At 35.2% G+C, this 23,224-nt stretch overlaps 1 protein-coding gene across 2 annotated transcripts in view; it reads left to right on the top strand.

Moving 5' to 3' along the window:
* The window catches only part of PPP4R3A (protein phosphatase 4 regulatory subunit 3A), a 34,845-nt gene extending 16,670 nt beyond the window's left edge, over positions 1–18,175 (top strand). The window contains exons 4-15 of one of the 2 annotated variants that reach the window (XM_019983467.2): positions 572–1,189; positions 4,218–4,295; positions 4,377–4,493; positions 4,922–5,038; positions 6,722–6,853; positions 6,955–7,057; positions 8,501–8,659; positions 13,638–13,807; positions 14,654–14,796; positions 15,448–15,638; positions 16,043–16,269; positions 17,454–18,175. In XM_019983467.2, coding sequence (XP_019839026.2) covers positions 572–1,189; positions 4,218–4,295; positions 4,377–4,493; positions 4,922–5,038; positions 6,722–6,853; positions 6,955–7,057; positions 8,501–8,659; positions 13,638–13,807; positions 14,654–14,796; positions 15,448–15,638; positions 16,043–16,269; positions 17,454–17,564 — 2,166 coding nt within the window. In that variant the 3' untranslated portion in view covers positions 17,565–18,175. Of the gene's footprint in view, positions 1–571; positions 1,190–4,217; positions 4,296–4,376; positions 4,494–4,921; positions 5,078–6,721; positions 6,854–6,954; positions 7,058–8,500; positions 8,660–13,637; positions 13,808–14,653; positions 14,797–15,447; positions 15,639–16,042; positions 16,270–17,453 lie in introns of both variants that reach the window. The other variant, XM_019983466.2, reaches the window with a different exon arrangement.
* The last annotated feature ends 5,049 nt before the right edge of the window (positions 18,176–23,224 follow it).

Here is a 23,224-nt window from a genome sequence, read left to right as displayed (position 1 = left end):
TTATACCAAATCAGTGACCCACTTTGGTCCAAAGCCAGTTTGTACATGCTCTTTTCCTTTGGTTTCTAAATTAACTGATATTAAATATTTTTCTTATTGCTTACAGTGATACATATTTTCTATGGTCACAGCATTTGTTAGAATTTTACTTAAACTTTGAAGAGTTTAATGGATGTACCATAGCATAATGCTAGGAATGTTTCTGGAATTTGCCCTGGCCTGTTGATGAATGGGTGTTTTACCATCAGGCCTCTTTATTATGGGTCTGCAGGGCACTCTTAAGTCACAGTCACCGATACTTTAGTGGATGAATGTTTCCATTGTTGATAAACCTTGTATTTATGAGGAAGCTCATTACATTTCTGAACTTTGAACTTCCTTCTTTAAAATTAAAAGTGTGTATTATTTATAGAAATGTGCTTAGAAAAGCAGGCATTTGTGTCAAGTTTGAAGAAAGTTCTAATCTTGAAAATCATGATTACAGTTTTGTTGTACGTTTCTTATATCTAAGAATATCATTTAGATTTGCTTTGATTATACTTCTTCAGCTATTACAAATATTGTTTAATAGGTTCAAGGAAAGGACCCATCAGTGGACATCACTCAGGACCTTGTAGATGAGTCTGAAGAGGAGCGTTTCGATGATATGTCATCACCAGGTTTAGAATTGCCATCTTGTGAATTAAGTCGTCTTGAGGAAATTGCAGAACTTGTGGCGTCATCCTTACCTTCTCCCCTGCGTCGTGAAAAACTTGCACTAGCACTGGAAAATGAGGGCTATATTAAAAAGCTCTTAGAGCTTTTCCACGTGTGTGAGGATTTGGAAAATATTGAAGGACTGCACCACTTGTATGAAATTATCAAAGGCATCTTCCTCTTGAATCGAACTGCTCTTTTTGAAGTTATGTTCTCTGAGGAATGTATCATGGACGTCATTGGATGCTTAGAATATGATCCTGCTTTATCACAACCACGAAAACATAGGGAATTTCTAACAAAAACAGCCAAGTTTAAAGAAGTGATTCCCATATCAGATCCTGAGTTGAAACAAAAAATTCATCAGACATACAGAGTTCAGTATATACAAGATATGGTTCTCCCTACCCCTTCAGTCTTTGAAGAAAATATGTTATCAACACTTCACTCCTTTATTTTTTTCAATAAGGTAGAAATTGTTGGTATGTTACAGGTGAGTTAGATCATTCTTTTTTTTTTTTTTTTTCTCTGCTTAAAAAAAATGCCCGTTACCTTCAGCAAAAATTTTCTGTTCCTTTAGGCACATAAGTTGAATTTTATTTTTTGTCTAAAGGTATTTACTTTGGTGATATTGCAAGAGATTATAATATGTAATACTGCGGAACACAGAAGGTTGTGTTTGGATTAGGGATGATAAAGGTGATTTTTTTTAAAATCTAGCTCAAAGAAATTATAGAGAAAGGATCTTAATGAAACAATTGAATGTAGAATTTTAGGGATATTAAACTATCAATTAGGCATAAAACCGAATAGATTGGAACAGGAAAGAAAAAAATAGAAGCCAAAAAATATGTCATTAAATATAGAATACAAATTCTATAAAATATGGAGAACTCCGGGGTAATTATTTATTAAAGGTCTAGCTTTAGGGTCAAGAGAATATAGCAGAGGTTGGCAAGTTACAGCTGCATGCTTTTGTAATGATGAGAGTGTGGGGAGGTTAGACTTGCACTTGAGTTTCAGCTCTGCCTGTTACTTAATAACTGTGTGACTTGGGCAACTTTCTTAATCTCTTAAAAGCTTCAGCTTCCTAATCTTAAGGTTGGTGATATTAGTATCTACCCTATAAGGTCATCTGAAGATTAAATAAGATGCATGCATGTAAAGCATTGAACATGATACAAGACTCTTGAGTATTATTTTAAATATCTGTTAATCGCCTATTAAACGTAAACTCCAAATTTTCTTTTTATAGTATGCCCAGTCTCTCAAGTGTGGTGTGTTAGGGTGCTTGCATCAGAATTACCTAGGATACATCCTGGATTCTGCAGAAAACACACAATCCAGATCTCTGAGCTGGCTCGTAATCTACATTTGTAGCAGCCCCAAAGTCAGAGAATCTCTCAGTAAATTATCTCATGGTGCGTGAATTAGTCTAGTTCAACTGAAATATGTCTTCATAGTGCCAAGATTTGTGAGTTGCACACCTCTTGTGTGCTTTGTTCCTACCCAGAATATTGTAACAGTAACATATATGTGATGTGATTTGAAAGCTATAAGACCTTACCCCAGATCTATAAATAAAATAATTATTTGGAACCTGGATTTGTTATATTAAAAAATGAAGCAAATAAATGTCAGCAAGAGCTGCTTGGTAGCATATGTTATGAATAAAACTGTAAATATAATTTTTGTCTCTTCCTTTTTAGAAAACTATATTTTCAGTGATCCTGGTTTTGTCACTATATATATATATATGTATAATATATACGTACACACACACACACGAATTCAAATAGAAAGGTCAATTTTACCAAAACTGCTTTTCTGAAGCTAGTGATAAGTCCAGTTCGTGTTGACTAATTTGACCTATTTTTCATTCATTTAAGACAAATAATACAGGCAGTACAATTTGGTAACTACAGTAGTATTCTTCTACATAGTGTATTGTGATTGATAATGGAAGAAGGAGGGTTCTGGTACTAATGTTCATTTGTTCTTGGCTAAGGAACTAGTTTTCGCCAGCCACCTAACAGATCCTTTGTTCTGGTGTAGTTTTGATTCCTGGTTTCCCTGGATAGTCCCAAATGCTATTGGTCCTTTTATTTAGCTCCACATGGTTCTCGTTTGTTTTCTTTCACAGGGATCCATCACTTGTTTTTCTTGGTCTTCAGACCGGTAAAATGCCAGTTTTACTCATTAAGTATAAATAATTTCAAGTTAAGTTTTGTTTCCTTATAGTATGCTCTGTAAAATGCTGACTGCCAGTGCTGTAGTCCTTCTGTTCTCTTGTTGCTGAGCATTTATATCCAAAGTGCTGCTGTGAAGAAAGAAGAGTTTTACAAATATTTTGACAGGGAGTAATTAAAGCAGGTTCTTATCCACCTTGTACATGGTCATAAGCCTTACATTGACTGGTTATATTCTTTGTAATACTGTGGAGCATTCTTAATTCTCTATACTTCACAGCAGTGCAGAGATTGTTTTTTAATCATTAGATTTTTAATTGGGATATATTATATCCGAGGTGGATCTTAATATTGGATGCCATTTGAGGTATGGCTTATGTATTGTAAAAGTAAAGGTGGGAATAACTAATTTAGTATCACAAAATGTTTCTTGAGCGCTTACAGTAGTGAATATGGGGTTTATAAACGAATGGGAAATAACTCATATGCATAACTGTAGGGCATGTATTATTGAATTTACTTCTAGTTGATGTGGTAGTATGGAATTAAAATTTTAACTAAAAATAGTGGCAGAAAATATTGAACAGGCAGTCAGGAAGGCTCTGCCCACCTCCCTGCTAACTGATTGGGCTTTGGATAAATTTCTTAATCATGTCTCAATTATAAAATAAAGAGGTAAGAATAAGACAACATATGTTATTTCCAAGTTCTGTACTTTTAACTTTTACATGCTCAGATTAGTATCCTGTAGAGTATCATTTGACTCATTTTCAGAATAATTTGATTATGTGTTAAATTATTGTGTATGTGGAAATCTTTAAATAATGTTTTTTTAAAAGTTCTGAATTTAGCTTTTTAAGTAATTGAATCATTTCTGTTGTTAAAATGTGAAGGAAGTTTTATCTTCATTTGAGAGGTTATAGGACCTTAACTTCGAAGGTTAAGGTTATGAAACCCTATGAAAACGATGAGTGTAGAAACCGTGTTTGTTTTTGTAAATAAAGTTCTATCTAAACACAGCCAAACTCATTCACTGACATTGCCTATGGCCGCTTCCTACGATAACAGCAGAATTGAGTAGCTGTGGTAGAGAATGCAAAGCCTAAAATATTTATAATGTGGCCCTTAGGAAATAGAGCCGTGCCGAAATACAAAGGATATCCTTATAAATGCCCAATTTATCCTTTATAGTTTTTTTACTTTTCTTTTAAAAAACAGCATTGCCAATACCATCTCCCCTTTTCTAGTTATACAATTTATATCTTCTATAATAGTATCTTAAAAGTATAGTCTTATTATTAGCATAATTAAATTTATCCTTTGATTTCACAGGAAGATGAAAAATTTCTGACAGATTTATTTGCACAACTAACAGATGAAGCAACAGATGAGGAAAAAAGACAAGAGTTGGTAAGAAATCTGATATTATGAAGGGCGTGAAGCTAAAACAACATACCTTTTATAATTACTTACCCTTTTTCTTAATTTCAGGTTAACTTTTTAAAAGAATTTTGTGCATTCTCCCAAACGCTACAACCTCAAAACAGAGATGCTTTTTTCAAGACTTTGTCAAACATGGGTATATTACCAGCTTTAGAAGTCATCCTTGTAAGTTTATTTCTCCTTATACTTAATTGCCATTATATTTTTAAGCCACAAAATACTGTATTTTTTTATGTAACATGCAACTATTTGATTATAGCCAATATTTAATATAAGTTGTGTGTTACATAAAGTTAAAAAGCTATAAAGTCCTAGTATTAGATAGCCTGTAACACAGTACTGAAAGGATACTCACAGGAATTTTCCATATTTTTAATAATTTGTTAACTTTGCAGCCTATTCATTGAAATGTTAAAGTAGAAAAATAAACAGGAATAGAAAGTATAACTATCCACAGAAAAAGAACTTTACATATGGCAGAATTTCCTTGACCTCCCTTTTTTCATTATTATTTGTTAGATTTTGGATTTATATAGGTGCAAGTTCCATGTTTTTATTATTATAGGAGAAATAAGTGTTTTTTTTATCTGCAGGGCATGGATGATACACAGGTGCGAAGTGCTGCTACTGATATATTCTCATACTTGGTTGAATATAATCCATCCATGGTACGAGAGTTTGTCATGCAGGAGGCACAACAGAATGATGATGTAAGTAAGAAGTTAACAGAGCAAAAAATAACCAACAAGGTAAATATTATTTGCACTAACAGTAAGTATACATGGGGAGCTATAACTATATTTATTACTCATTCTTAAAGATTTAAATAATTAATGTTTGAGAAAAGTATAGCCATAATATCATGACTTATTCTTCTCCTAAATTGACTCCTGTTTCAGTCTATAAATTGTCCTACAGCAGTTATTTGATAATGCTCAACTTAAATTTCTTTAAAGGTTTTTGAGATGAAGTTTCTTAATTCTGAAATTAACCTGCTGTGTTGTGTTGTTTAAATCATTTAGTCAATAAATCATTCTTCTCTTTGTGGAATTATGAATAATTTCCCTAGGAAAACATTGGCTTTGTTAGGGAGAGAGTCTCAAAATCAACAAGAATGATGAGGAATGCACACACACCCCACCTCCATCCCCTGTAACACCCGTCAGTTTCAGAGTCAGTGAGAGTGTATCCTGGTGATGCGAAAGGTGCTTCCAGAGTCTGTGGTACATGGCGTATCTGGAAGCACTGAGTGTGTGTGCTCTGTTTTCAGATAATTAAACCAATGATCATGAGTTTTTATTTCCTCCTTCCCCTATAAAATCTTGAAAGTACTTTGTTACTTAAAAATAATATACTGCCCTGAATTCCTTCTTAAGGGATGAGGTAAAAAAGATACCTCTTAGAAAAAATATATATGCAGAATTGCACCCTGTCGTATTTTTACAAAATAGAAAATACTTTTTACTTTTTAAAAAGATCTTAATGTGTTGTGATGTCAAAATGAAGTGGAATGCCTAGAAACTTGTATATTTAATAATTTTAAAAGAAGATTATAACGTCAGGGTAGGTGCAGGAAGTGCCAGATTGAACTGTTGAATATTATGTTATATTTGCTTTTATAAAATAGTCCTATCTTAAAAACCTAAATAAACATACGGGTGTTTTTTTTTAAGGACTATTGTTAGCCCTGTAAGCCACTAGTTGAACACACATCGATGTACTTTATTTATGTGCTGTAATTTTCTTGATTCCCAGTCCTGATCATCATTTTCATATACTGTCTGCATTTTCTCCTTGTCTGTCCTACTACTGCATATATAGGCATGAGTGGAGATTTTTTCACTGAATCCCTCAGTTTTTATTTACTCCTTGAGCCACGAAAACCAATCATAGTAGAGGATCAGGAAAACAGTCAATTTTCTACGTCATTTGGAATATCTATATTTGTTCTCCTGTGTGCTCTCTAAATAACACAATCTTATTTCCTCCAATTTGAGACATTTAGGTATCAGCTATTTTTTCCTTAAATTTGTTTTAAATGGAAACTTTACATCATTTCCATAAATGGAGAACAGATACAGTTACTATTCGCCATAAATAGAAGGAATCTATAGCAGTGCAAGAACAATATTATAAATTCTAGCTAAACATTCTTTTAATCAAGGGGATTTAAAGATAATAGAAAAAGGAACTTTCTTTTCGTTTTGGTACTGTTTGTGTGATGTGCCTATACCATACTTAGGGAAACTGCTCACTATCCTATTAAGTCAGTCAAGTATTTGGTTTGCAGTTAACAAAATACAGGTGTAATACAGTAGCATGTGTCATAGTATGTGCTCTTTCCATTCTCTCCTATAATAAGTGATCCTTATTATGTGCATTTTTCTCAACAGGATATTTTGCTCATCAACCTCATCATAGAACATATGATTTGTGATACAGACCCTGAACTTGGAGGAGCAGTCCAGCTTATGGGCCTGCTTCGAACATTAGTTGATCCGGAAAACATGTTGGCTACTGCCAATGTAAGCCACGGGCATTTTTCACTTTTTCATGCTAGTATAATTTTTATTGCTGGTAGGAACCAGTGCAGTTAAAGTTCATGAAAGTGTTCTTGATTCCTTAGAAAACAGAAAAGACTGAATTTCTGGGTTTCTTCTACAAGCACTGTATGCATGTCCTTACTGCCCCCTTGCTGGCAAATACAACTGAAGACAAACCTAGCAAAGGTAAGATAATATAGGGTGGTAGTTGAGTTCTTTGTTCTTGAATTCTGAAACCCCAAAAGTTGGTGTTAATGTGTATTAGTTGCTCAGTCGTTTCCAACTCTTTGCGACCCCATGGACTGTATGTAGCCTGCCAGGTTCCTCTGTTCATGGAATTCTCCAGGCAAGAATACTGGAGTCGGGTAGCCATTCCCCTCTCCAGGGGATCTTCCCAACCCAGGGAACAAACCCAGGTCTGCTGCATTGCAGGCAGATCTGAGCCAACAGGAGGTCTGATAATATATTTTCAAAAGAGGTAATGTCAAGATAAGTTTCTTTTTTTTAAGTGTTATAATCAGAGGTAGTAGAACTCTGAAAGAAGATACCAGAGATAATTTGTTGCTCTCAGAGTTTTAAAACAATTTTTTTGTTAAAGCAATATTTGTGTTTAGTTTGTATTTACATATGTGAAACAAATGGAAGTAATTATTAGAGGATTGATTTTAAGTTATTTGTACTTCACATGTATAGCTAGAGCAAAGCTTGTCCTCAGTATTAAACTTTTTTTTTTTTTTTGGCATTAAGGATTATTCCAAGTTAGGATTATTTATTTCTGCATTTTATTACTTTAGCTTGTGTGTGTCTTGTGTGAGATTTAGAAAATAACAGTAGTTTTAGGGTCTACATTGAGAAATTCCTTATTGAAGCTTTGACAATAAGTAATTTTGTCATATAAGTTAAATATGCTATATTGATAATTCATAATACCACTTAGAAAATAAATGTTAATTTACCCTTTTTTATGACTCTGAAAGTAAGTCTTAGGAACACAATATATAGTAGGTAAATCTTGAGGCTTCCTTCCAAACCTACATGTTTAGTTCATCAAACATTTATTGAGAGCCCTCTGTGGGAAAGGCACTGTGCTAATCTTCAGGGGTTAAATGAAGGAAATGAAAAAAACTGTGTGAAATACTTTTGGAGGCTTGCTGCCTGGTGAGGAAGATAAACCGGTGATTAGATTATAATGCAGTGTGGACTCAGTAATATGGAGTAAAAGGAGGCACAAATCAAGCACACGAATCAAAGGAGCAGAGAGAGCAGTTCATTAAAGCTGGATGATGTCTGGTAGGACCTCCTGTGATATCTGCATCCGCTGAGGAACATGGTAAGACATGGTAGAGCATTCTCACGCTTCGGAATAAAGCAGATCTAATAGATTTGTATCCCAGTTGCCTTACTAATAACATTTCACACCTGGGTCTTATGACACTAAGTCTTCAGAGTTGTTTAAATTAGATGTGAAAAATGGAAAGCACAGTTCTTAGCACATGGTAGGCATTCAGTAAATGTTAGTTTCCTTTTCCTTAATTTGAACATATTTGGGTTAATAGGAAGGATTTTATTTGATTGGAATTTGGGGGGAAAATGAATATAAGCCATTAAGTATAATTGTGTTTTGTTCAGATGATTTTCAGACTGCCCAGTTATTGGCATTGGTATTGGAATTGTTAACATTTTGTGTGGAGCACCATACCTACCACATAAAGAACTACATTATTAACAAGGACATCCTCCGGAGAGTGCTGGTTCTTATGGCCTCGAAGCATGCTTTCTTGGCATTGTGTAAGTGTTGCTTCTGCTGGATTACTTATTGTCTCTGTATTATTGTGGTATCTTTCAGTCTTGTTGCCTGAGAAGAAAAGATCACTGATTTCAGGAAACCTAGGTTCTAATACTAAACTATACTGACAATGTACTCTTGCCACATTTTGAGCGGTGATTTTCCTGATTCTTCTTTCTCAGTATACAATAAAGATATATTAAAGTATTACATTATTAAAATGACACCTTAAATCATTTTATTACCTTATTTATTTTTTACTTAGTATATATGGCATGACAGTCACAAATTAGACACTCTTGTGAGACTAGAATCTCACACTGCCATGAAGAATATATTCATAATTTGGAAAACATAGCTAATAGTACTAAGTTTCCAAAATGCATTTTTTTCTAAGTTACAGACTGCCTAGCACAAATGTCTACAGATGGTCCATTCATTAATTCCCCAAATGTTTTCCCCCTTGCTTTACTGAGACATATTTGACACCCAGCTGTAATACATTACCCTGTGTCACCGCAGGTATTTTAGAGCAAGGGTAACAAACCACAGCTGTGGCCACATCCAGTCCGTGCTCTGTGTTTGCACCACTTGTGAGCTGAAAAATAGTTTTATGGTTTAAAAGCATTGTTGAAATAAAGCTACAGAGACCATTTGTGCCCACAAAGCCTAGAATATGTATTCTGTAGACCTTTATGAGAAAGGTTTGTTAACTCTTAGAGCAACAAGTCTTTTAACAAGGCTGTTTTAGTTATACGTTTTTCAAAAATTGACTTTCACTGTATTCATAAAACCCTAGTTTACTGAAATGAAACATGTTTCTGAATTATAAATAGATTAATCTAGCATGTTCTTGATCATGTAGCAGTCAGCTTTCTTTGGTAAGTTGACACACCAATTTTAGGGTACACTAGAGGTTCAGTAAGAGATGTTTGTTGGTAACTCTTTTGGCCTTTTGGTTTTTATGGGTAAGTTTGGTTTTGTTGGTATATAAAGGCATTGTAATCATCCACTAGTTAGAGGCCTGAACATAAACATGTTTTTGCTATCTTTTTTTACTTTCATTTTAAATTATTTTGCTTGGGAATTCCCTGGTGAATGGAATGGTTAGGACTCCACACTTTGATTGCCAAGGGCACGGGTTCAATACCTGGTTGGGGAGTTAAGATCCCAAAAGCCATGTGGTATGGCCAAAAAAAAAAAAGGTTTTGCTTAATTAATTTTTAAAACATCCTTAAGTTTAAAAACATGTTATAAGGATATTCCTGATGTTAACTTACCGTGTCAACATTTTATCTTTAAAACAGTATTAAACATAGAAAGTTGAATGAATTTTTCTTAGAAGGAAACCTATCAGGGTGACAGTTGTTACAGCTGAATTAGCTAGTGTGGATTCTGCAGTGTGTACTGAGAACACATGTGGTGCATATAAAGAAGGGCTTTTAAACTCATACTCATTTCCCTTATAAACCTACCACAGGAAAAGTGAGAGTCCCAAAGCAAGTTGAGAGGGAGTTAATAACAAACACCTCTGAATTGTTCTTTCACGTCTGGAAGGTCTTATTTGAGTGCGGGAAAGGGAGTTTGAGCAGATGGGAGAGAATGGAAAAACTGAATAAATAAATACATTAATTTTGTTTCAGTAAATTTAACACCTACTACCACGTTTTATTGATTCTAAGATATGTATTGATACTCATATCAAGTTGAGTCTTAAAATTAATGACATGTTATGATTGGTAGTTTTTTTGTTTTGTTTTCTTAATAGTAGAAAAGGTTTTTTGTAATCAGTGGCATCTTAGATTTGATGGAGTATGGTACATACCTGGTATTAGGATAAAGATGATTAAGACTTAGACTCAGCTGTCAAGTGGCTTAGAGTTCATTAGGAGGAGATAAAACCAAAACAACAGCAGCATTATATCAAGGTGTTTTTGGATGTATAGTGAAAATGACTTATTCTACCTGAATGAGGCAGACGAGGGAGATCTTGCAGAAATGAGTAAAGTAAGTTGTGTCTTGATCATGAGAGAGGGTGACATTCTTGGTTGAATACATAATTCAGATGAACAAAATGTTAAGTGTGATGTTTTAGTGGTTTGGTATAGGTGGAATATGTGAGTCTAGTGGAAGAGTGGCAGAAAAGGAAAGGCCTTTTCTTTAGTCCTTCATCTTGTTATTTTGCTTAGAATACTGCAAAGAAAATGTCTCAGTTTGATGAGAACTATGAAGAGAACTGTGACTAATTAATGAGTCTGTATTACAGGAAACTAAGCATGCTCGCAAAAATCTAAGTTTTGTTTTATTAATATTTTCCAAACTAAGTTAGGCTATCATTGATTAAACCTTACTCTTTCTCAAGTAATTCTCAGTGCGGCTCTCTCCAGGATTGAGAATGAGTAGCTTCTGAAAGAAGATGCCAGTCATTAGGAATGCATTCTTTAGAACTGTCTATATAGTAGGAATTTTTATCAAGAATTTCTAAAAGAATTAGCGTAAGTTTGAGATTTAAGGTGTTTTCAGTCTTAGAAAAGAGTACATTGAAATATTAAATATGGTTTGTTTTTTAAGGGAAGTTTTATAAGTAAATTTAGATGCCCATTTGTAAAGACAAAAGATTGCTTAAATTTTGAGGACTTTGCATTTTTTATATCTGCTGGTTCTTAATTTTTTTCTTATATTTAAAGACAACATAAGTCTGTGGGTGAGAACAGCAATTGTTACCTAGTCCTTATACATTAGATATGTTTGTGTTGAGTATACACAAATATACACACCAGTTTTATCAGTCTTGGCCTTTTCCAGATTCTTGGATTTTACACTGTAGCTTTTTAGCTCATACCTTTATGATGTTTGATTGTTTTTATTTAAAGTATGAAAATCTATATGAAGAATGAAGTAAAACTTTTGTGGTAGATGATTCATTAGTATAACTAATGGTATCATTAGTTACATGTGAGGCAAAAAGTTTCACACTTATATATATAAGATCTCATGTTGTATAAGGTAAGATTTATTATTTCAGAGATGATTAACACTAAGCATTAAGAGATCCCTGGCATGCTAATGAATGTTAGAGATGTGAGTGGAAGCCAAGTGCCACTTTTACATTGAAAATCCTATAGTTGTGCTAATTTGACTTATCCCAAAAGCTTTCTCTACTCTCCTTTGAGCAGCTTGACTTCATAGAACTCACTAGTAAATTTTTTAAAGTAAGTTTTTATTCAAGAACAAGAATAGTGTTTGGATATTTTTCATACAAGTTTCTTTTTGGGGAGAGGTATGGGTGGAAATAACACAACTCTTAATATAAATATATAAGGGCAAATGAGGAGCAAAACAAAAAAGCCCATTAGAATCACATTCTATCCACCTTAGCAGTTTTGAACAAAACTGCTGTTGAGGAGATGGCAGTGGCACCATCTGCATACTCTGTCTTAGTGAATTCTAGAAAGGGAGTTCTTTTCACTTACCCAGGAAATGCATGCAGACCACGGGGTTTAGCCAGTGTGTGTTATGGTAGGACACAAGTCTCCAAAAAGCCTGCAAAGCTGGAGTAACAATTTTTAAGATAATAGCACTTGCCTTATTTACTAAAAGCTTAAAATTTGGCCTATTAGCATGAGTTCTGATTTTTATTCTGACAAATGGAACTGCCTAAGTTCCTCTGTCAAGCAACATTTAAAAAAAAAAAAAAAAAAAAAGGCTCTTAAAACTCATTGTTAGGCTTTGACTTATTATCACAAAGAAAGATGCCGCTTATTGTTTAAAATGTTTTATTTCACCATGCTTTTGTATTTGAAACTATATAGTAGTTTAAAAATACTTTTAAACTATTTTGAACTCCCTGCCCAGTGTGTCTCTTTAGTAAGAGACACTCTTAAATAAGCTGGATTGTTAAGGCAGTTTATACTCAACTGTACCTAATTGGGCATTCACTTGTGGACCTCTTTTCTGCCAACTAAAGAAAAATTGAGCTGCTTTACTCCTCTGCCTTCCTACCCAGAAACCGTGTCAGCATGGTTGCCTGGCTACCTGCTCATGAAGGACTTGATTAATAACAAATTGGCAATTTAACGAGCCACTTCCATGATCTCCAAAGAAACCAAAATACAAACACAATATTTAATCTTGCCAACCGAAGACGATGTGACTGCATGAAGTGAGTATGCTTTTTTGAACTGTTTACAATAACTGGGGCATTAACTTACTGATAATTACGTTTAGGTGAAGAGGGCTTTGTTGAAGTCTAGCTGTCTGAGTATATTTGGATCTTGATGAATGGTGACTTAAGTAACTCCCCATACTTCAAGATGTAAATATACCTTTTAATCTGTAAGTTAAAGCCTAATTAATTGTAAAAAGGAAAACTAGGGAAAAAAAGCATACTCGCTGCAGCAAGCATAGAGGACCACATTTTAAAAGCATCCTCTAAATTGATTCCTAATCTATGGGAAGGCAAATTTGGGGTCCTACAGATTTCTGTGGGTTTATGGCATTTCTGCAAACACATCGAAATACAAACCAATGTAAACCCATTAACCCTGATTTAAAATAATAAGAGTGTCCAAAAATAAGGTCAAATTATAGAGTGGATTGCCCTAATATTTCTTCTATTGTTCTGAAGGTAGATACAAAAGGTTACATTTGGAATTTTCTCATCTGCAGTAGTATGATAGGTTAATTCATTTATTAGCCCAATCTTATTTCTTACTTCAGATATAAAATACATCTTGGTAATTAGTAACTTAATTCCAGAATTTTTCTGGCTAAGACTTGCGTTCTATGATGACATACACTGCTTTTAGAATACATTTTTCTGATAACCCTTTTGTAATCTTTTAGGTTCTTACTTCTGGAAGCAGTAACTTATTACTGCATGAAGAACTATGTTTATTAAATAGTTTTGGTTTATTTTTTGTAATTCTAAAATACGAAAATATGGTATGTGATTTGAACAACAATACCTCTGTGTTTCAGGTGCTCTTCGTTTTAAGAGAAAGATCATTGGATTAAAAGATGAGTTTTACAACCGCTACATAATGAAAAGTTTTTTATTTGAACCAGTAGTCAAAGCATTTCTCAACAATGGATCCCGCTACAATCTGATGAACTCTGCTATAATAGAAATGTTTGAATTTATTAGAGTGGTAGGTTTTATGCTTTTTAGTTAGAATTTTGATTTTGTTTGAGAAAATCTAATAAGCATTATTGGTATTTTGGCTTTTTTGAGATTATATTTGGAGAGAATTTCTGAAAGGAAACCAATGTTACCAAAAGCTTACGAGAGATTCAATTCCAACTAAGAAAATAAAATAATCTCTCTCAGCAGCTATGAATCCTTTATAGAATAGTTTGAAAACTGATATAATAATGTCATGTTGGTCGTTTTAAGAAAGTGAAATTATAGTTGACTTAGTGTTTGGATGTGTTTTTATTTTGTTTTTGACTTTGAGGTTTTCTGGATTTTTCTTGACGTTTCTTCATGTTTCTTAAGAGCGAAAACTTGATTCTTTGATATAGTATGTTTGCAGTTCTCAAACACTGGTGTGTGTCTTAATTATCTGTGGCATGTTTTTTTAACACATTATGGTAAAATATACATAACAGAATTGGCCCTTTTAACCATTTTTAAAGGGTGCAGTTCAGTGGCATTAAGTGCATTCACATTGTTTTGCAGTCATCACCGCCATCCATCTCTAGCACTGTTTTGTAGTGTGATTTTAAAATATATTTGCTCAGCCCAGACTTAACTGAATGAGAATCATCTAGGGTGGAACCTGGGCATTTACTTTGGAAAGAGCCATGGATAATTATGAGGTGCACCAAAAGTTGGGGGATATGGAAGTAGCCACATTTTCATTTGTCCCTAAGATTGGATAATAATTTTATGAAATTACTATTCTGGGAGAGTTTATGAGTTCACTGCAGTTAAGCCTCATATTTTGCTAAATTAACATTTTCCCTATCATTTTGTATTATAATTCTTTTTATAGGAAGATATAAAGTCATTAACTGCTCATGTAGTTGAAAATTACTGGAAAGCACTGGAAGATGTAGATTATGTACAAACATTTAAAGGATTGAAACTGAGATTTGAACAACAAAGAGAAAGGCAAGATAATCCCAAACTTGACAGGTAGATTACCACATATTTGAACCTATTCAGGTTTATGGTGGCAGCTCTTTTTTGTTTGTGTATTATTTAGCTTGGCAAGGGAGGGGGAAATAAACAGAAGTTGTATTTTTCTCTAATGATCAATGTAAATGTTTTCCTGGCAGTGTTAGGTGGATATGACCTGTAGACCTATCTCAGGCATATATATCCAGTTAGACAATGCAAAAGAAAAAAAGCAAAACACTGATATGACAGTAAGGCTAATTTTTTGTGTCCAAAGTAAAATCAGATTATTAGTTTTTCTTTAATGTTACAAATTATTTTAATGAAGTTGTGTACCTTTTTCCAAAATACCTGAATTCACATACTTGTGGTATATTTTTAAATCCATAAATTAAGACTTGTTAATTCCTAGTTTAATAACTGATCTGTAACAGTACAATTTTGATAATAGGGATTTTGATTCCACTAATTAACACTAGATATGGTAGAGTGTAGTGTTTTGTTCTGTGCTGGGTAAAATCTGTTTTGTTTTGTTCTTTTTCCCACAGCCTCTATGTCTGTGAATCTGTAATATTCCATTAATCTATTAAGACTGTAATTTGGGATAATATTTGAAGACTAAAAAAGTCCTTATAAGTCTGTTCATTTTACTCTTCTCTTTGCTCACAGTATGCGTTCCATTTTGAGGAATCATCGATATCGAAGAGATGCTAGAACACTAGAAGATGAAGAGGAGATGTGGTTCAACACAGATGAAGACGACATGGAAGATGGAGAAGCTGTAGTGTCTCCATCTGACAAAACTAAGAATGATGATGACATTATGGATCCAATAAGTAAATTCATGGAGAGGAAGAAATGTATGTTGAAAAGATGGGCAGAGAAAAATGAAGGCTTTCTCACTCTAGGTTTATCCTTTTTTTTCTTGACAGTGATTCGTATCTACTTTGTGTCACAACAGATTTTAAAAGACTCTTGCTTTTATAGACTGTGGATTAAATAGCTCTGTTGTGAAGGTATAGACTAAATTTCCTTCATCTGACTTGTGTAAGATATTTCAGGAAGGGTAGAACAATGAAGGTTTCCTTCCTTTTCTGGATAAGGACGCCTAATATTTTGCTAAGCTTTGTTCACAAACAATTTCAGTGTTGCTCTCTTGCAAAGGAGTAAGCTAGTTAATTATTGTGTTTTAGTGCCACCTCATTTGGAGGTATTGTAAAAGATGAGTACGGGTGACAACTATTGACAATATTCTCATTTTTAGTAAAAGAAAGTGAGGAAAAGGAGGTGCTTCTGAAAACGAATCTTTCTGGTCGGCAGAGCCCAAGTTTCAAGCTTTCCCTCTCTAGTGGAACAAAGACCACCCTCTCCAGCCAGTCACCTGCAACAAATCTGCCTGGTTCTCCAGGATCACCTGGATCGCCAGGGTCTCCAGGCTCTCCTGGATCCATCCCTAAAAGTACATCTCAGACGGCAGCTATTACTACCAAGGTATGTTCCAGCTTTCTCAACACTAATTGTCATGGCTAGGACTCCTTTCAGTTACTGTCTTTTGGAACTGATTTTAACATTTGTGAACTAGAGAAGAATTCTCCCACCAGGAGCTGAAAGATTTCTGAAAGTTTTTACAACCCATATAGAAGTTTGAATATATTCTTATTTTGGCTGTTCACATTTTAGAACCTTAGGCTCATACTTGTATATGTCAAAACATTTACAGAAAGTTTACTATATTTTATCAATTTTCCCAATTAATACCCAGGTAAAGACTTCGTGGGGAGAAGATAATTTAAATATCTGGACATGCCTTTTTTTTTTTTTTTTAAAGCAAGGTTTATAAAAAGCAATTAACTGTCTACTATCACAAACATTTCATTTAGGAAGGATCAAAATTTTACCACCAAAATACGAGACAAACATAATCTCTAAATAAAAACCAATTTTTTTGGCCACCTTATGTTTCCCTGGACTAAGCTAACACAGTGGCATTTGGGATTCATTGATGTACAACAGGTCTGATGTGAGTCACAGTGGTTTCTGGTGAAGGAGCAGGGCCTGGATGAAATGAGAAAGGAACAGGGCAGAATCACTTTCCTAGCCTCTGAGAGCCTGTCTACCCTTATTTCTAGTGGTCTGTTTATTTTCTGTGGTTTTAATTTTGATACTGTTGAGACTGTGTTAAAAAATTTTAATGCATTAAGTCTTAAAACTTAAATTTTGAATTTTAAATTCAGTACTTAGTATTGATCTCCCGAGTGGTTTGCAAGGATCACGTGAAAGTGTTAAGTTTATCAGTTGTGTCTGACTCTTTGTAATTCATGGACTATATAGCCTACCAGGTTCCTCTGTCCATGGGATTCTCCAGGCAAGAATACTGGAGTGGGTTGCCATTCCCCTCTCCAGGGGATCTTTCCAACCTAGGGATCGCGCCTGGGTCTCCTGTATTGCAGGCAGATTTCTTTACCATCTGAGCCACCAGGGAAATCCCATCAGCTGCTTAAAAATTTATCATGGAAAACTTGGGAAATATGTAATAAATTTCAGCTCCATACAGTCTCACCTCCCAGAAATAACCAGTTTGTATATTGGGGTGGGAGGATGTCCTTTACTCAGACTTAAAACACAAGTATTAAAAAACGTAGTCTTTTCTTGAAATAATCCTTATTTTTGAACAGGGAGGCCTCGTGGGTCTGGTAGATTACCCTGACGATGATGAAGAGGACGATGAGGATGATGACAAGGAAGACACTCTGCCGTTGTCAAAGAAAGCAAAGTTTGAGTCATAATAGTGGCAACTGCCTGTGATCAGGACCTGTCAAGAAAACTGGTTCTCTACCCCTCCCCACTACAACATCGACAACAAAGCAGTGGTTTCTTGTGAATGACTGACACACCCATCAGCTCGCACACTTGACTTCTGCTCATCAAGTGCCAATTCAGTGGAGCAGGAGGAGGGGATGTTACGCATTTAGGGGAAGGACTTACGCCTTTGAGCTCTCCAGCTTGGACCACACATTGCCCTTTTCTCAGGGAAGGAAATGGAAACAAAAAGCCAACAGGGCAGGGGTTTTGTAAGTGGAACTCTGGTTTGACTGGTCAGTTGCTACAATCAGAATATGCTTTCTCGGACCATGTTTGAGACTCAGAAGAATAGGCTTTTCTGCCATAATTCTTCACTAGTTAAGAATGCCAGCAGTTTCTTTGTATAAAGAGACCTGCCTTTAAAATCATACATTCTGAACATTTTAGTCAAGTTACAACAGGTTTGGAAAACTTCTTTGGGGGAGGGGCGAATATAAAGTTTCCTCTTTTTTATCTGTTCCCTTTGCCCTTCAAACTGCAGATTTTTTTAAGTGGGGATTTGTCCCTACTTGATTAAAGATTGAGTGGAATTCTAGATGTGGTCATTTGTGTCATAATTTTTTGTTTCATTTTGTTTTTGATTTTTTTTCTTCTTCTCTGAGTGTATGCTTAGTTGTTGAGTATATATATTTGGGACCATTAAAATTTTTTTTGATGTAATATAACCTAACGTTGTGCTGGTACCTGTTTTACCATGTGTAATTTTTGTTCTACATTTCTTAATTTGTTTAGAGTTTTATGAAAGATGGTATAGTTTTTATTGACAAAAGCAAAGTAATCTTACAACTATGTGCATACAAAAAGCAATACTATTTTGTGACTAAATATTTTATATTAAAATTTACATCAGCAATTGTCTTGAGAATTCAGGGAAACAGAATGGAATTTAAAATTTCAACAGTTTTGTTAAACCTAGAAACGTGAAATTAGTATTCCAAAGAGATTCTGAAATTTCATATCTGGGGAAAAATGATGGTACATTAAATCAAAATTGAGGATGAATGATTTAAGAATAACATACTGACTTTTGAATAATAAAAGTGAAGAGTAAGAGAAATTGTATTAGTTGTATTTTTCTTTTTTTTAACTGCTCCCTTTGGAATACCAGTTGGAGTTGTAATTGATGGTTCCTAAATAAATACCTGGCCAGAGGACCATCAGATACCACCTTATTAACAGTATTTTTTAAATAGGTTCTTTTTATTGTCTTAGGTGTGCTAAAATTTTTAAGGAAACATAAATATCTCAGTTCCACATACCTTCACTTTTTTAAAGTGAAGATTTTAGAACTTACGGAAGAATGTATTTGCAAATGTGAATAAAAATTCCTATCTAGGAAAAGGATACTATTTTAAGTATCACACACTTTAACTGGATAGTCCAGCGAGCACTGTGTGCTCCGACCTGCGCTCCTTTGCTAGCGCTCAGTACATCGAGGTACCAAAAACATGTTACATGGAACAGGTGAGCAGAAAACCGGAAATCATCAACTTGCTACAGTCATGAGAGTCTTATTGTTGACTAATTTTTTTTTTTTTTTAAATGAAACTTTGGGTGCATTATAAGAGTTAAGTGTATTTCACTACAGTATAGAGATACTTCTGGGTCACAAGTTCTGGCAATTAATAATTTTAATCAATTTATGTTGTAAATAAAGAGAACAAAAACTTAATAGGATCTAACTTAATTATATTATGTCTTCCTTTATTACCTAGAAAGTCCATGTGAAATGTCTGTTCCTTAAACATACAGTTTAAACTGATCTTTCTGATTGACTCATGCAACACTTACTTGTCTTGGTATTCTGGGAGTTCTTGGGTAATGGGAAGAACCACCCCTTATTTTCATGAATTGTGGTCCAGTATATTTAAAAAAAAAAAGAAAAATAGGTATTAACTATCAAGCTTCAACATTTAAGAGATGCCCTTTCAATGATGCACAGGTTGGTTACTAAAGTAGAAACTTCATACAAGTTGCTACAATAGGAGAAAAAAGTTTCATGGAGGAAGACTATTAGCAATAAATTACTAGAAAAACAATACTTGACACAGTTCATCTGACACAAAAATCCATGCTTTTGAGTGTAAATACTATCTTGATAACCAATGTCAGTATAATGTAAGTATTCACATATTTTAATGATACCTATTGGTTCTTTTCCTCATTTTATAAAAGGGAAAGCACATTTCACCTCTCAGTGATTACCTAGCAATTTCTGAAAAAAAAAAAAAAAAAACCTGTAATTGTCAAGAGAAAACACCTTGACATCCATCTTGTCAAGAAATGTTACTCGGGACTTTTTTGATAGAATGAAGCCTGATGGGTTTTCCCAGCCTGATCGTACTCAGATTCTGCGTGTCATTTTCTTTGGAAGGCCAATGTGCAAGTCAGTTGTGGAAATGAAGGGGAGGCATGGAGCAGGGAGGAATGTGTCTCTTTTTTAATTCTTAATGTAAGCATTGGCCTTTGCAAAGCTTAGAATAGCAAGGAGTTTACACTGGAAGAGTTCTTTTAAGTGGAGATCTTAAAGTTACCAACCTCTAGTATTTACCATATCAAAAATTCCTCTAGGGGAAAATTTAGGACCTTCAAAATCCTTATATATGAGGTTATATTAACTGCCATAATATTTCGAGCAAGAGGATTATAAAAACATGTTTATGGGATGAAGTATTGTCTACCATTATATGGAACATTGACACATGAAATGTGGCAGTCATCAGTATACTGGGGTACTCAATGCTAGATTAGTTTGATTTTTCCCTTTGGCCTTAATGATTTATCTTGGCTGTTTTGAAAGGAAATTAGAGACTCTCTTCAAATAGACAAATGTGCTAACTGCTGGAGTCAGATGTCTCGGTCCTTAAAATAACTCTTGTTGGAGACATAACTTTCCTTGACCTTTTTGCTCTCATAGGTTAAGATCTCCAAGGGCTTAGTGATGGCTTCAACATGATGCTAAATGGGCTTAATTTCTTTATGTTCCCACCGTGGTGTAGGTCATCCTATCACAAATTCAGGGGACCCTATCCAGTTTATATTACCTGACACCTAGGCAGCATTGGCTACTATCCATTATCTTCCTGATACCTTATTCTCGGCTGCTCTAACATCATGTGCTGTAACATTACTGACCTTTCTACTGTCTGATAGCTCCCTGCTTGACCACTGCTGCGATTCATCAGGGTACTCATCTTCCCAGTTTCCATCAAGCCACGTTACTTTTATGTCCCTATCCGTTTGTTCTGTGCCCTAAAAGACTGCCTGTCGTATGTCTTTTTTTTTTTTTTCCTTTTGAACTTCTTATTTTGTATTGGGGTATAGCTGATTAACAATGTGATAGTTTCAGGTCAACAGCGAAGGAGCTCAGCCATACATGTATCCATTCTTCCTTAAACCCCTTTCCAACCAGGCTGCCAGGTAACATTTAGCAGAGTCCATGTGCTGTACACTGGGTCCTTGGTGATTACTGAGGATGTATTTTAAATACGGCAGTGAGTACATGTCATGTGCCTCTGAACGCTCTTGCCTTGCCTGCTGATGAACTCATTTATCCTTTTGAACTGTTCCTCTTACACTTAGGGACTCTGACCTTGAAGGAAGAGTTGTTAGTGTCTAACATGATACATGGCCTACAGATGAATCTCCAAATGTTTACTGGATAAATGAAGGAAAGACTGAGTAATGTACATACAATATACAGACTAGGGAAGTCTTAGCAGACACCCCTACACAGTCAGTTTGACTCATTCTTGACCATAAGATTCTCTTTGTGGATATAAAGGGAGAGGACTCAAGACCTTTGTCTTGTCCTTTATGCTGGTAAGCCTTAGATTAGTGACAAAGGGAGTATTTTAGGTTCATACAATTAGCCTATCTTGAATCATTTTAACAACTATTAAAACTGCACTTCAGTTCTGTTCATCCTGAACTCCACACCTCTAATTCTCTTACTGATGTGCTGTTGGTCATAGTTCTTTACATGTACATATAGACCCCTGCCTTTTATAGCTACTGCTGCTGCTGCTGCTAAGTCGCTTCAGTCGTGTCTGACTCTGTGCGACCCCATAGACGGCAGCCCACCAGGCTCCCCCGTCCCTGGGATTTTTCAGGCAAGAACACTGGAGTGGGTTGCCATTTCCTTCTCCAATGCATGAAAGTGAAAAGAAAGTGAAGTCGCTCAGTCGTGTCTGACTCTTGGCGACCCCGTGGACCGCAGCCCACCAGGCTCCTCCATCCATGGGACTTTCCAGGCAAGAGTACTGGAGTGGGGTGCCATTGCCTTCTCCCCTTTTATAGCTAGACTTAGCCAAAGGCTGTAGATTTCACATCTAGTGGTCTGCATGTTTTATTTATCTAACACACTTAAACATTTGTATCTTGGTCTATTTCTTGGGGTGTGAGTTCCCAGAAGGAAGACTAGATTTATATGATCAGATATGTAGGTAGATTGGTTGGGTAAATAGATTTTCTGTGTCGACTCAATGAGCACTTCACAAGAATGAGAAAACGGATGCATTTCATTTCTGAAAGAATAACGTTTCTGATAAAGAGCTTGAAGAATGTGATCATTCAAACTGTAGTACAGCATTCTATAAAGTACCGTTCTGGAAGAAGAAGAGGAAATAATGAAATTTTATTAACCTCCAGGATGGTTATTTTTTGGCTCATATTGTGGGAAGTAGGTGCCCCATAAAAACCAAAAGCCCAGAAAAAAAAAAAAAAAAAAAAAGTGGCTTTTAGAATACTCAGGCCGCTTTCAAAAAGGGTCTGAATGTGATTTGAATTATTAGTGAAAACCTTTCATCATAAGCCCTCCCAATACAAGTTCTTTATGGACCTACATTGGAAGACTAGAAAGCAGTGGGGGAGGCTGGGGACAGAACAAACCAGGTTGAATGAGACTCAAGAAACTAACAATATGTGCTCCACACATGTTGATTAATCAAGTCGATTAGAATGTTCAAACTACCACACAATTGCACTCATCTCACATGCTAGCAAAGTAATGCTCAAAATTCTCCAAGGCTTCAACAGTACATGAACAGAGAACTTCCAGATGTACAAGCTGGATTTAGAAAAGAGAGGAACCAGAGATCAAATTGCCGCTGGACATAACATCCACTGGATCATAGAAAAAGCAAGAGAGTTCCAGAAAAACATCTGCCTCGTTGACTATGCCAAAGCCTTTGACTGTGTGGATCACAACAAACTGTGGAAAATTCTTCAAGAGATGGGAATACCAGACCACCTGACCTGCCTCCTGAGAAATCTATCTGCAGGTCAAGAAGCAACAGTTAGAACCAGACATGAAACAACAGACGGAAAGGAGTACGTCAGGGCTGTATTCTGTCACCCTGTTTCTTTAACTTACATGCAGAGTATATCATACAAAATGCCAGGCTGGACGCAGCACAAGCTGGAATCAAGATTGCCAGGAGAAATGTCAATAACCTCACATATGCAGATGACACCCCACTTAGGGCAGAAAGTGAAGAAGAACTAAAGAACCTCCTGATAAAAGTGAAAAAGTTGGCTTAAAACTCAGCATTTAAAAAATGAACATCATGGCATCCAGTCCCAT

Source organism: Bos indicus, chromosome 21, assembly GCF_029378745.1.
Source record: "Bos indicus isolate NIAB-ARS_2022 breed Sahiwal x Tharparkar chromosome 21, NIAB-ARS_B.indTharparkar_mat_pri_1.0, whole genome shotgun sequence".
Taxonomy (NCBI): domain Eukaryota; kingdom Metazoa; phylum Chordata; class Mammalia; order Artiodactyla; family Bovidae; genus Bos; species Bos indicus.
This window is presented reverse-complemented; position numbering and strand designations above follow the sequence as displayed.